General features: G+C 38.8%; 2 protein-coding genes across 2 annotated transcripts; both read left to right on the forward strand.

Annotated features, from left to right (window-relative positions):
- Positions 1–1,796: 1,796 nt before the first annotated feature.
- On the forward strand, positions 1,797–4,263 carry LOC113356896 (protein RER1A-like). The gene is made up of 4 exons (XM_026600131.1): positions 1,797–2,292; positions 3,501–3,681; positions 3,792–3,851; positions 3,955–4,263. Exons 1-3 carry the CDS (start codon positions 1,919–1,921, stop codon positions 3,834–3,836), a joined length of 600 nt encoding a protein of 199 aa, XP_026455916.1. The 5' UTR covers positions 1,797–1,918; the 3' UTR covers positions 3,837–3,851; positions 3,955–4,263.
- Positions 4,264–4,426: 163 nt separating this feature from the next.
- LOC113356895 lies at positions 4,427–8,040 on the forward strand. The gene is made up of 7 exons (XM_026600130.1): positions 4,427–6,160; positions 6,268–6,321; positions 6,430–6,561; positions 6,654–6,762; positions 6,886–6,927; positions 7,238–7,294; positions 7,381–8,040. The coding sequence occupies exons 1-7, from the start codon at positions 6,027–6,029 to the stop codon at positions 7,966–7,968; spliced, it is 1,116 nt and encodes a 371-aa protein (XP_026455915.1). The 5' UTR covers positions 4,427–6,026; the 3' UTR covers positions 7,969–8,040.
- The last annotated feature ends 5,337 nt before the right edge of the window (positions 8,041–13,377 follow it).

Here is a 13,377-nt window from a genome sequence, read left to right on the forward strand (position 1 = left end):
ATGGAACAATATACATTTTGATGTGTCAAGCATTTGACAAGAAATCATATGAAGATGAATAATGTTGAGTAACTATAGAATATTCATCCTCGATCCACCATGTCATGAGTAGTGCGAATAACAAAATAGAGATTATGATATTAAAATATTGATATTTTTCTTCTTTTTCGCATGACCTGAAGCGAAAACTGAGTGACGTGTCTGATTTCGACGTTTATCCGCGGACTTACTTTATGCATTCCCTTATCGACAAAATTCATTCTGGAGAAGCTTCTGCAATAAAGAACCCAGTGTTAAAGGCTGACTAGGGAAATGTTAGATTGTTAAGAAACAAATTACAAACCGAAACACGAAGATTGATGGTGTAGTTACAGGGGATCAATTCTCATCAGAGGTTATTACGGATAATACAACTGATTTCTGTTTCAAGCATGATGGGCGTGGGGAAGTCCCTAGTTCCGAAGTGGTTGTGGTTCATCGTCTGCTTTTATGGCTACGAAGGCATTTCTTGATGACGTTGTTGTCTTGCTCTCTATACTTCAGCAGAAGTCTGAGTCATCGTATAATTTAATACGTGAGTGTACTGCATCCTTTTATTATTGTTCCCTTTTTTATATATGTGTTACTATTATCGAAAATCGTCTGGTCGTTTATCGAAAATCGTCTGGTCGTTTTTGAAGGTGATAGTTGATCGTCTTCTTCTAGTCGTTTGCGATTATGAAATCCCGTGGTGTTCGCTGGCGGAAACATAAAGAGTATCTTCTAGAAACTCATCGACGAAAAACCTCTATTTTCATCTTGAACATGAGGATCTTTGGATGAGAAACTCGATCCTTTCTTCATCGGCTGCTTGGTTGGGGTCTGTTGTTTATCCATCTTCCGTGGATCTCCGCCTTCTAGTTCGTCACCAACCCACAAAGATAACTTGATTGAAACAGTGGGGATGTAATGCGTTTCTTATTATGCTCTGTTTTGCGTCTGGGTTATATATGAATTGAGTTTGGTTTTGTGCATGGTTTAAGTTACTGATGGATGATCTGAAAGACGAGAAGCTGAAATTTTAGGGAAGGGTTCGGGATTTGGAGAAAAGTGGTAAACACTTATCCAGTAGGTAGCCGTTGTCAAAGGTATTGTTGATGGTTCGGGTAAGGTCTTTCAGGATCGTATGTCGGAGGCAATATAATGCATCTTCAATTGTCTGGATGATCCGCGTGAGTGCTTTTCGGAGCTCGGCGTTGAGTTCTTCAAGACACAAAGCTCTTATTCTGCTAAGTGTTCTTCGAGTGTTTTTCGAGTTGTTCTTTATTCTTTTTCACCTGCAGGTTGTTAATAATAATTTTAATTTGTAATGAAATGGCTGAGTTGTTAGGATTACTTGGTTATGAAGTATTTATACTGGCCTCTTTTAGACAATCTTTCATATTTTGCATTTTAATTCGGACATCAACTTTTCACATACTTTAGATGTGCCGCAAATTGTTCAGGATTATTAAATTTTGATAACATTGGACCACTTTCAATGATTAGTTCTCTTCATTTTCTTAAATTTCTCTAAAAACAAAACCAGCCTATTAAAAACGGAACGGAGAGAGTAATAAATAATGATTCCGAATTACCAATCCAAAAATAAAAATAAATTTTGTCGGTGTCTGGCCAAACAGATAAAAACAGTCAAATTAGTCAATGCACCGAAACAAAGTCAACCATTTTTTTCTATGCCCACAGAAACAAAATGTAACTGATAATCAGCGCAAAATTAGGAGCATCATGAGGTAAAACAAAAAAGAAGAAAAACACAAAGAGAAAACCAAAATAAAACACAGATCTGCATTTTTACCCCTCTTCTCTTCTCTGCAGAAAAGAGAGAAAGGAAACCTAAAACAAGTTGGAGAAGAGAGAGGGAATCCATCAGAATCCAATGGAATCTGGTGTTGGTGCTGTCGGTAGTGACGAAAATCAATCATCAGGAGGATTTTTTTCTGAGTGGAGTAATGGAGTATCAAGAAAATATCAATATTTATTAGATAAATCAACACCACATGTTTTGAGACGTTGGATCGGATTCGGTTTTGTTGCTGTGATTTATATGATTCGTGTGTATTTTCTTCAAGGGTTTTATATAATTTCTTATGGACTTGGGATTTATATTCTCAATCTCTTGATTGCATTTTTATCACCACAAGTTGATCCAGAAATTCAAGATATTACCGGTGATGATGGTCCAACACTTCCTACTAGAGGTTCTGATGAATTTCGTCCCTTTGTTCGTCGTCTTCCTGAATTCAAATTCTGGTAATTTTGATTCTCTAATTTTAGGCTTTAATATATTCTTTTTGTTGTAATTCAGCTGCTTTCTTATTATCTGAATGAATTTTCTGATTCGGAAATAAATTTGCCATACAACTTTGCCCTTAGGTACGGTAAGAAAAAGAAAAAAGGGTTTGATTTTCAGATTGACTGATTCCTATTTCCTGACAAGCAACTCGGTTGTCATCATTAGGGAATATGCTAACTGTATGGCTTAGTTGGTCCTTGTGATTTAGCATCTGATATGGGCAATTACACAAAGGATATTGTGGTAGCTGTCTTAGGCCTCATATACTTAGTGAGTTTTATTGATCTGGTAAATAGGTTATAATTGATAAGTTAAAAGTGTGGCATAGTTGATATACTCGCAGATGTGTAGTTTTGTTATACTTATTAGGCAATAGGCATTTGTTTTCTGTCTAGGGAAATGGCTGCATACAAGAAGTTATACAATTTTTATGTATTTTTCATTGAGTTATATCACTTTTTACCTTCATATATGTGCCTTGTGGTGGTTTCATATATTTGTGTTAGATAGGACTACATAGTTACAAACTTACAACTAGGTACACATTTTTGATGAGGTAGGAAAGGCCAGGGTACTCGTTAATAATTTCCATATGATTACGTATTAAATCCAGTGTTCTATTTGGTTAGTATATAAAGAGGCCTCATTGATTAAACGATGCAACGATTCATATTTGGCAGTTGAGCTTGATTTACATTTTGCTCCTCCACTTGATTTGTACTCGGTGGGCAGTGCCTAATCTCTTACGTACATATTTGAAGAAGAAAAACAAGCTGAATCCTAAGATCGTGTCAGAGTATTATCATTCCTGGACATATACTTTCCAATTGCTCAAGTAATTCTTCGAGGATCGCTATTCAGCTTTCGAGCTGCATTTTTCAGAAACCAGAGAGATGTATGATGTGTTTTTTTTTTTTTTTGTGGTTGTTGTTAATTGGGGTTAAGTAGCTTAATGCAGTATACTACTAACAGTTGCACACACACGGATTCAGCCGTGAAAGAATAGTTAATGGGTTGAGTTTATTCTCTTGTTATGTACCTTGGTTGATATATAAACTTGTTATTCCTATTTTGTAAATTGCCAGAAGTTGTTTGATACAGCTCAATATTTGCTAAGAGGAGGGATATTAACATTTAAGTTTTTGTGTCTTGTTTCCCCTGCTAGGTATTCGATCACAAAAGCATTCTGCATTGCTTTTGTTATGACATTCTTCAGCGCATTTGACGTGCCTGTGTTTTGGCCAATACTTCTCTTTTACTGGCTGGTGCTCTTTTTCCTCACCATGAAGAGACAAATATTGCACATGATCAAATACAGATATGTTCCATTTTCCCTGGGCAAGCAGGTAGGCAATAGGTCTCTCTAGTACCAAATTATCGTCTTCTTGATGCTCTAACAATTGCGCAATTACTTAAATTGACTCCTCATCTTCGGGTATTAATTACCTCTTTTCAGCGGTACACGGGAAAGAAAGTAGTTAATGACGATACGTCTTCTTAGAGATTGAAACTTCAGGTATAATCCTTAAACATTGGTAACTGCCTGTTCAAAAATATCAAATGAATCAGCTACAGAATACTTTGCATAGAGTTACATGCTTCTCTCATCTAAAATGCAGGAGCATTTGGGTACAAGATAGGTGGAAAAGTTGCCTGGAAATCCAGTTTCCACCCATGTCATTTATTCAGAACTATGGGCTAGTTCTGTGCCCCTTAACAACTATTGCAGCATGATGGTTCACAAATAGATGGTTCTTTTACTTGAAATGTCCTATTAATTTGTTGGTATCTTTAGCTTTTCCCTTTCTTCTTCATATAGAGGGATGATGTTACTAAGCCCAGGCAGTTGAATACTGATTTAGCAAATTTGTTCCATGCACAATGAGCATTTTATAATAGAAGGGAACCCTATCCAGGGGATTCTTAGATTTTGATGTGTGAGATATTGACAGTTTTCTCTCTCTTTCTCTAGTACTTTGCTTTTATCTTTCCTTTTTGAAGGATTTTTTTTAGGGTGGTGAACCAGAGGGGTGTTTTTGGAGGTGCTTGTCATAACCAATGGGAATTCATAACTAGGAACGAGAAGTCAAGAAGATACAAGTATTTTGCATTCTTAGGTTTTTTTTAGCACGTGGCTTCAGGTTTGGCTCTAAAGAAATCAATCATCATAACTCATATAAGTGCCCAAATGTTTGTACAGGTCGATTGTAGTTGCATCATTTCAGAGTTTTGACATGGCTGGGGCATGCGCATCATGCTATGCTCCCATAAATGTATGTCGTCTAGTGATCTACTGTGGCGGACATCAGGGGAGCAGATGCAGCACATCCCCATCAAATGATTTTTATATATATCCCCCATTTTTATCCAATTGGTTTATTCCCCACCTCCCAAATTGTTAGAGATTCAGCCTCACTCACTTAAGTGCGACAAGAAGAACCCTCTTGAAAGTTGAAACTGTACGTTGAAGATTTTTGCTTGAGTTGTTGCTGTCTACTGGGAATCGACAATTCCATATGGGACGCGCTTTCTGCTATTCCTCTCATCTCTTTCCTGTTGGTATCACACACAATGTAAAACTTGTCCATCCGAGCATAATTAAAAGCACGCTCGCTTGTCTGACTAGCTAATCGACCCTTCCCTCGAATCTTATTTCTGATGAGCGAAGTTTGTACGTTTTCTTGACCAAGTTGTACTACGAACAAGAAAAAAAATGAAGCACCAATTTCAAACTTGCTTGCTGGTACAAGGGAGACACAGCTGTAAAGTAAGGAAGCCCCAGTTGCAAATTGAAGGGTGTTTTTATTCCAAGGAGATAAGATATAGGACATGGATGCCTGGTATAGAATCTATTGATGAAGGGAAAAAGAAAAGGTTGATAATTGGAGAGTGACTAACACCAAATGGGACCATCAAATGGGAGGAAGGAAGATGAATTAGTGATGATGTTTCTTGCCTTTCAATAATATAATGTGTGTGTGTGAATCGAGAAAACTTGAGTGTGAGTGTTCTTTGTTTTTTTGATAAACAGTTGAGCTGACAGAGTTAGGGTCCATTAGCTGTGTAGTTGTCTCGATCCATTTGCCTCCCTATTAGGGTACCTCATCAATCAAGTCTGCTTTACATATTTATATACCTTCTGCTGTCTATCTATTCACCCATCTTTTCACTTACCCACACAGTCCTACAACACTTTACCCTAATCTCTTCACACAAGGATGCTTTGTAATGTCTAATCTCTTCTTGAGCCTATTTGCATTTCACTGGATCAGTGATAAGGTTTTTCTTAATGTTGTAGGTCCGGTTCCTAAAAGCTAAAACCCATGATGTGAATTGTGAAACAGAGTGAGGAGGATAAAATCCAGGGATCATGTTACCCTCTGGCTCCACATTTACTACTAGTCAAGTGGCAACCTGTTGCTTTACATGTATGTTGTTGTTGTTGTTGTCACTCCTCGGCATACATGGCTTTCCGTGGGCACACACTTGAAATTGCATTCAAGAAATGGCACAGCATCCAGTACCATACCATTACCACCAGTCAGTTAAAAGTGGGCCTAAATAGATACTGGCTCTGTGTATTACAGTTACAGGTCCCATTACTTCCCCTTCTTAATGCGTTCAGTAGTACTGCGGAAGCTGTTTACTTAAACCACAACAAGCTCTCTCTCTCTCCCTCTCTGGATCAACAATGGAAGGCCGGGCTCCCATGCTCAATTGTCTCTTGCAACAAACACTGAGAAATCTATGTTCTTGTTCAGATGCTTCAAAGTGGGTTTATGCAGTCTTTTGGAGGATCCTGCCTAGGAATTATCCACCACCCAAGTAAGCAAACAACTTCAATCATTTACTCTATCATTAAGCTACATTGTGCAGAGAGTTTCTCTTGATATAAACATATTTAGATACTAATTCTCATTAAACTTTTGCAGGTGGGATTTTGGAGGCAGTTTTCTTGATCGTTCTAAAGGAAGCAACAGGAACTGGTAAACTCAACTGCTAACTCCTCTGATATACTAATCAAAGAACCCAAGAGACAGACTTCATTCCTTTTACTTGAGTTGATGAGGGGATCCTTTTTTCTCTTTTTTCAGGATTCTAGCATGGGAAGATGGGTATTGTGACTTTTTGGAATGTGATAGAGCTGGAAGTGACTACAGTAAAGGAAGATTTGGAGCTCATGTTTTCTTTAAGATGTCTCATGAAGTTTATAACTATGGAGAAGGGTGAACTAAACAATCTCTAAATAGTCTGTGAGTTCGTTTTCTTTAGATTCCAAGGTTGCAAAAATATGTAAGTTGTGTGTGCCATTTTGCAGATTAATAGGAAAAACTGCAGCAGAAAATAGTCACAAGTGGGTATTTAGAGAAAACTCAGTTGATAAAGATAATCACCATCAATCTTCTTGGAACGGATCAAATGACTCTGTAAGTAATAAACCTGGAAAACACTCATACTCTGATACTCTCTACTTTTTTTCTCTTCAAGGTATGTAAAATTTGCTTTAAGTAGAATAATGTTCTTTTCTCTTTAATTCTTGTTGTGAACAGCAACCAAGAGCATGGGATTTTCAGTTCAGTTCAGGCATTCAAGTAAGTAGAAAACAAATCAAAGAACATCATCTTCTTTTTCATTTTTAAAATTTAGGTGGCCAAAATTCTAAACCAATTGACAGCAACAACATATACATGTGAACATACTTTTGTGGCCAAAGACCAACAACCTCAATGGACTTTTGAGGTTGCTTCAAACATACTGTTTCGCTTTTCATATGCCACTACTTGAAAATTTCCTTGAGGCCTTGGGGTTTCTTAAGAGGACCAACTCAGGAGTATAAGTAGAGACGGATAATTTCAGCAGCTAAAAAATATCAATTCAGTTGAACTTTTTGTTTCTTTTCAGACTATTGCTATCATTTCAGTTAGAGAAGGCTTAATTCAACTAGGCTCACTAGAAAAGGTGCTCTCTCTCTCACTCCCAGTGTCTCAGTCTCAGTCTCAGTCTCATTCTCAGTCAACTAATGGTCTAATGGGTTTCTTCATCAGGTTATGGAAGATCTCAATTTAGTGATCAACGTACAAAGGATATTCAGCTACCTTCACAGCATACCAAGTGCATACACAATGCAAAGACCATATCTAATGCCTCCTCATTCATACCCAAACACATTCAAGCTCCATACCCAAATGACAGATTTCTGTATGGATGATGAGAAGCTTCAATTGAGAGGAGGAAAAAGATGTTATGGAGATGGAATTGAAGATGGATATCCAAACAAATCCATGAACATTGGATGGAATAGTCCACATGTTAACAGTGAAGGAGGAATTCCATTTTGTTCAATGCCATCTCTTCTGCCAACTACTAATATGTCTTGTAGTCTTGAAGTTCTGTTATCTAAACTACCATCAGTGATTCCTTCAGATTCCGGCACTAGAGACTGTGCCAAGTACGATAATAATGAAAGCTGCAACTTGGATATTCTGGGATTGGGTACTAATGGTGGCAGTGGTGATGAGTTATCAGAAATTTCTCGAATAAAATCTGAAGCATTGGTATCAAACGATGATGAAGATGGTGAGGAAAAACCTGGAAATCAAATTTTAAATCTTAATTCAAGTTTGGAACTGTAACATTGGGAGAGAAAGTAATAAACCGAGTTATTTCATTCGTTGTTTAACACTATCATTTGGTTTCTATTAGGACGAGTAGCTGAATTCAGAATTAATCCAACGCTGGTTGAATATACATTCTTTAAAGGAATGTGTACAAAAATAGACTCGCTGCATATGTATCGAAGTCGTCATACAACTAGGTAAATAATGCAACAAGTTGTAAACTCACACAAAATTACGTGGTTATGACTACTAATTTTCCCATAGTCTATGTAATATGGATAACTCAGAGAACCGAGTACTAAGTAGTAATGACATCTCAGTTGAACTGATAGCACTACAAATATAAAGGTGTTCAAGTCAAAGATGACAATAATAATAAATTCGATAAGGATGTAAATGCTACTAAGTTATCAAATGACACAAGAGATTACGTGGTTCGACTTTCGTCTACGTCCATGGGATAATGAGTGATAATTTTGTATTAGATTGTGGTGGTTACATTATTTTAAATGCTTCCCAAAGTAATAAAGAGAACTCAAGCAAGAGTAAATAATTAAGTTTTAAACATTAAAGAGGTATAATCTTAAGACTAGATCTATCTCAGTTATTGTGTGTCTCTTCTTTGGAAGCGAAGCTTTGTATTTATAGTACCTTCTGCATCAGGGATGTCTTGGTTGTCTTTGATCCATCGAGATCTGATGTATCTTCCGTATATATTGCACCTTTGTTGGTCGCATATCTTCTCCAGTTGAACCATGCCACCTCAGCTCACCCACGCGCCCTCGAGAATTAGCCAACATTAGTACAGGTTGTACCTTCGTTAGCCGCGTACCTTCCCCAGTCAGACGGTGCCACCTCATCTTCTTCCACGTGCTTTAACCACGCGTTTGGGTAGAGACTCGCTGCAATAAATGCTGAATGGACGTGTCAGGTGTCTTTGTCACCTCGCCAGCTGCCACCTCCCCATGCTAGGATCTAGTTTTTCATCTTCACCGCCGAGATATGCTTTCTTAAGATAAGATAAAGTAGATTGAGAAAGGGTTTGTTGCTTCTCAGGCTCCTGTGTATCGCCCGGGCTATTTAGTTATCCTATACATGACCATCCATATCGCAACACGTGTACAATAAATAATTGATATTCACAGTTTGCCCATTTTCTTTCGCATTCTACCAAGGGTAGGATAGGAAGAAAACCTCTATGAATGATTGTTATTTTCGACTGATAAAACCATCTACGCCATGGATTTTCATCAAACTGAGTTTTGATTTTTTTTCATGCTCCCTGCTATTGTTCATTGACGAACTGTTCTCCTGCTAAAGTTAGTGATAATGAGATTACCGAAGAAGCATGCGCGTAAGAAGAATAAATGCATATCTGTGGCTCAACCTCCTCCACGCGTCGTTCATCCCGATGCTACACATTCTCCACTTCTTGAAATAGCTGAGGTTGCTGAGGTTGAAGAGGTTGCTTCTGAGAATCTTCCTCCCGCTCCTCCTCACTACGAGTTACGAAGATTGCAGTTGAGTGATAAGGATAGCTACCGAAGATGGTCCCTTAATGAAATCTCCAAGTCCTTTCGGCTGGATAGGTTCGAGATATCTTTCGTTGATGGTCCCGATGTTCTTAATGATTATCTGATCAAGGACTTCCCTTATGATGAGAACCACCTGTTGATCAGCGTTGACCAGTTAGCCGCAGGTTTGCCCCTTCATTTATTTAATAGAAAAAACTCATTTTATTACGATATCCTGTCAGCTAACAAGACTCAAGTTCGAGGGATAATGTAGTACACTGGTAACTTCTGGCGTATGCTCCGTGAGTGCTGGTTCCGTAGTAGGGGTAAGACTGGTTTGAAGTCCTACGACCCCTTCACTCCGGGAAGGTGCAGAAAGAGGATTTTACACTTGAGGCTTTCAATGCTACAAACGCGGATGACATCCAAAAGAGCAACCTTCTTCATTGGTGCGTAGGTCCACGTCATATCCATGTTACTGCCAAGCAAGTCAGGGAAGGTGATACCCTTCGCTTGTTGAAAGAGATTGATAAGACTGGGCTGGCTGTTGTTCCTTATTTTGCTAAGCTTTTTCTGCGACATTCTGACTGCATCCGCCAAGATCATGATAAGCGCTGGGCACGGACCCCTCATCGTGTGGTCGGAGCTTGGGCCCGTGGGTTTACTACCACTGATCCCACTGTTCCTCGCTCTCTTTTGTCTCTATCTTCGAAGTATCATGGATATCAACCTTGGGTTTTGAACCCTATTTATCCTGACGAGGTAACTTTCATGTAAGTTTTTGTGACTCCAATTTGAGTTGAACTTTGCTTGATATTATATATGCTTGTAGTGTGCCCCTGTTCCTTATGTTGAGACTCATGATTCCTCTGGTACCTCCGTAACTACTCGAACTCGTAAGAGGAAGGCCAAGGTTGAGGCCCTGAAGGCTAAAGTTTCTCTTTCTTCTGTGGGGGTAAGGATCATTACTTATCCTTAGTATGTACTAGTATTTTTACCCTGATCCTTAGCGAATGCATTGATGATCTTTCAGCCTTCCAAGAAGAAAAATAAGTTTTTGAAAGAAGTTATTGATCTGAGGGAGTCCGGTGAGGATAAGAATCTTGAGGTTGTTGAATACGATCCTGACGATGGAGAATATGTCCAAGATACTGCTGAGAGCCCTCCGTTGGATGATATATAGGAGGAATTCAGGAAGGATGAGTCTAGTCATATTAGAGCCGACTCCGTAGAAGGTGTCAACCTTCATGTTGATGTTACCCCCACGACTGAGGGCCAAACACCTTCTCATGTGCCTACTTTTTTATCGAAGGCTTCTGCGTCTTCTGTTCCTGTGAGCATCCAGCCATTGATTTCCGCTACGAACAGTGCCATGATATTATCTTCTTTGGGACCTTCGTCTTCTCCTAGAGCTTCGCAGTATGCAGGTTCGTTTACGAAGGGGGATAGCTCCGCTTGTTAAGGCGAGTAGCTCGAGTTCGCAGTCTAAGAAAATTTTTGTGATTTCTCTCAGTATTTTTTCATTTAATGCAACCCCCACTTCTTTGGAGAGAGCTTAGTCCATCTCTACTTCTCCCACAAGCAAAATTTCTGGTCCACCACCTTCGCCTCCAGATTGGACTGTTCTTGGCAATCTTCCTTTGGCTGGAAATATGGAGTTAGGTGGTACTCCGAGTAAAGTTAATTCTTCTGTACCAGGTTCGTCTATCATGCCTGCTCCTAGCCGCGAACATACGTTCTCTTCTGATCCTAGGCCCTGGTATCCCATGCTCGTACTGAAGCGATTGATGGGACATCTTGCGGTCGTGGTAAGGGTGGTTTACCTGAGAGTTTGAGCCTTGGGAGTCTGGGTAACGCCATTCTTGAGTCCATTTTGAAGGATTCGAATGGTTCGTTTTCTGTTGAGGTTGGTCCGCAACATGTTGATAGTTATTTGGAGGTTGCGTCAAAATTGGATGCTTTGATGGCTCAGTATCATATGGCCAAAGAGTTGTTCCTCGATCCTGAGTGCCTTCGCTCTTGCCAAAGCCTTGGTGAGGTTGAAGAGGTAGCATCCAAGAGATGGCTCTATTTTGTTCTCAATGTTCTGTATTGTTAGACTCGATTAAATACTTATTGTGTTATTTTATATTTTTGTAGATGTTTTTGGAAAAATAAGCTCTTGCGGTGAAATTGGCTCGAAAAGTGGTGTTTTACACCCTAGGATAGAGTACTAAAGACACCCCATAAATGCACCGGAGGAACCCAGAAAAAGTGTTGGAAACACCCCAGAAAAATTACTAAAGGCACCCCAAGGGACATGTGTTATTCGGACTCCAGCAACGGATAAGCGGGCGCCCACTGGATAAGGGGTGACCTTCTTCACAAATTCAAAAAAATATTTTGGCGGGAAAATATTTGCTCTTCACTGGCAGATTTTCTCAATTGCATTTGGACGTGATTTTATGCGATTCAATCGCTGAAACTTTGTGGAAAGATGTAATATATCATAACAGAGCTGGTATGGGTGATTGTTTCGACTGAATTTGGATGGATAATCACGTGGAAGAAATCAGGGCAACACGGGTTTGAAAATGATATTCACCGATTTTCAGCAAGTTTGATGTGTGCTGCTCGTGTTTGGATGACACTTAGTCATTGAAGATGCGTGTAGAATCTAAATAAGGGAGTATCAGAAGCTGTTTACGCGTGGAGAATCATTTCAGGGAAGAAAATATTCAGAATATTTTCTTTTAACACCGAGTAATGGAGGATCATGGAGAGTTAATGAGCGTGATTTCTTGTCGCTGTTGGGTATAAATAGGTTCCCTGGGTGTCCTAGAAGGGGTGTCGAGAGTCTGGGGGGCTGGGGAGAGCCAGAGAAGAAGAAATTCGAGTTTTCCCAAACTCGGTTTCTGCTGCTGATGAACATGAAGAACACGAAGAACGGAGCTGCACCAGCAGTCGTTGTGCTACAGTAATAACGAATCACACCTGTGGGTCGTACATCAGACAGACTTATTTGCTACAGCGTTTGCGACACAGCTTCAACAGTCTTATTTTGTTACTGAGGGTCGTAGTTCTCTGGTTTGTAACAAATATAATTGTTACAAACCCGGTTTTATTATATTTCTCACATTCTCATCATTTGTAAACCATTTTTGAGTCATAATAAATTATTTTGAGAGCATTTTTACTATGATGAGCTAATTCCCTCTTAACCAAGGCAATGGAGGAAGCTATTCACGCAACATAAATGGGTAACTATTTCATTTAATTATATAATTCACCTAATCGCTGCTTTTGCAGAGTTTTAAATTATTTGAATGATTGTCTTAATTATTTGTTATTCAGTTTGATAGGTTATGCTTGGTTTAATCTCTTGATAATCTATGCTTAAGGTTTACAAATAATGTTTGAGAATCTGTATGATTGATAGTGAATTAAAGATAAAAGAGGACTTAAGAATTGAATAGAGTTTTGAAATATTTATCATTCAATTTTGCATAATAGTGGAATCTAGTGTCTTGGTTACCTCTCGCACCCATTGTTAATATTTTTGTATATATAATTTTATTAAATCTAAATTCCATTTCCTTCACAAGTCTGAAACGAATCCTATTTACTACAATCACAATAAAAAATCTTAATCAAAGCCTACATGGATAGCTATGCTGACTTTCTTCCTCGCCTTTCCATGTTCTCGTTTGGTATCTTCTTTCTCCTAAGCCTTTGCTTTGACTAAGGCCTGTTGATTTAATCATCCTTCGTTGTTTGCAGATTTGTAAACAAATCTATGTCAATTGCACCATGTTTTTAGTTTTATAGGGCTAAGTTCCCTTGTTGAGCGTGCATGTCAAGACTGTGCCGTTATCGGTGCTCAGCAGTCTGGTCCCAGTCACGCAGCTTCGTCTACTAAGGTTAATTTCTT

Source organism: Papaver somniferum, chromosome 3 (assembly GCF_003573695.1).
Source record: "Papaver somniferum cultivar HN1 chromosome 3, ASM357369v1, whole genome shotgun sequence".
Taxonomy (NCBI): Eukaryota; Viridiplantae; Streptophyta; class Magnoliopsida; order Ranunculales; family Papaveraceae; genus Papaver; species Papaver somniferum.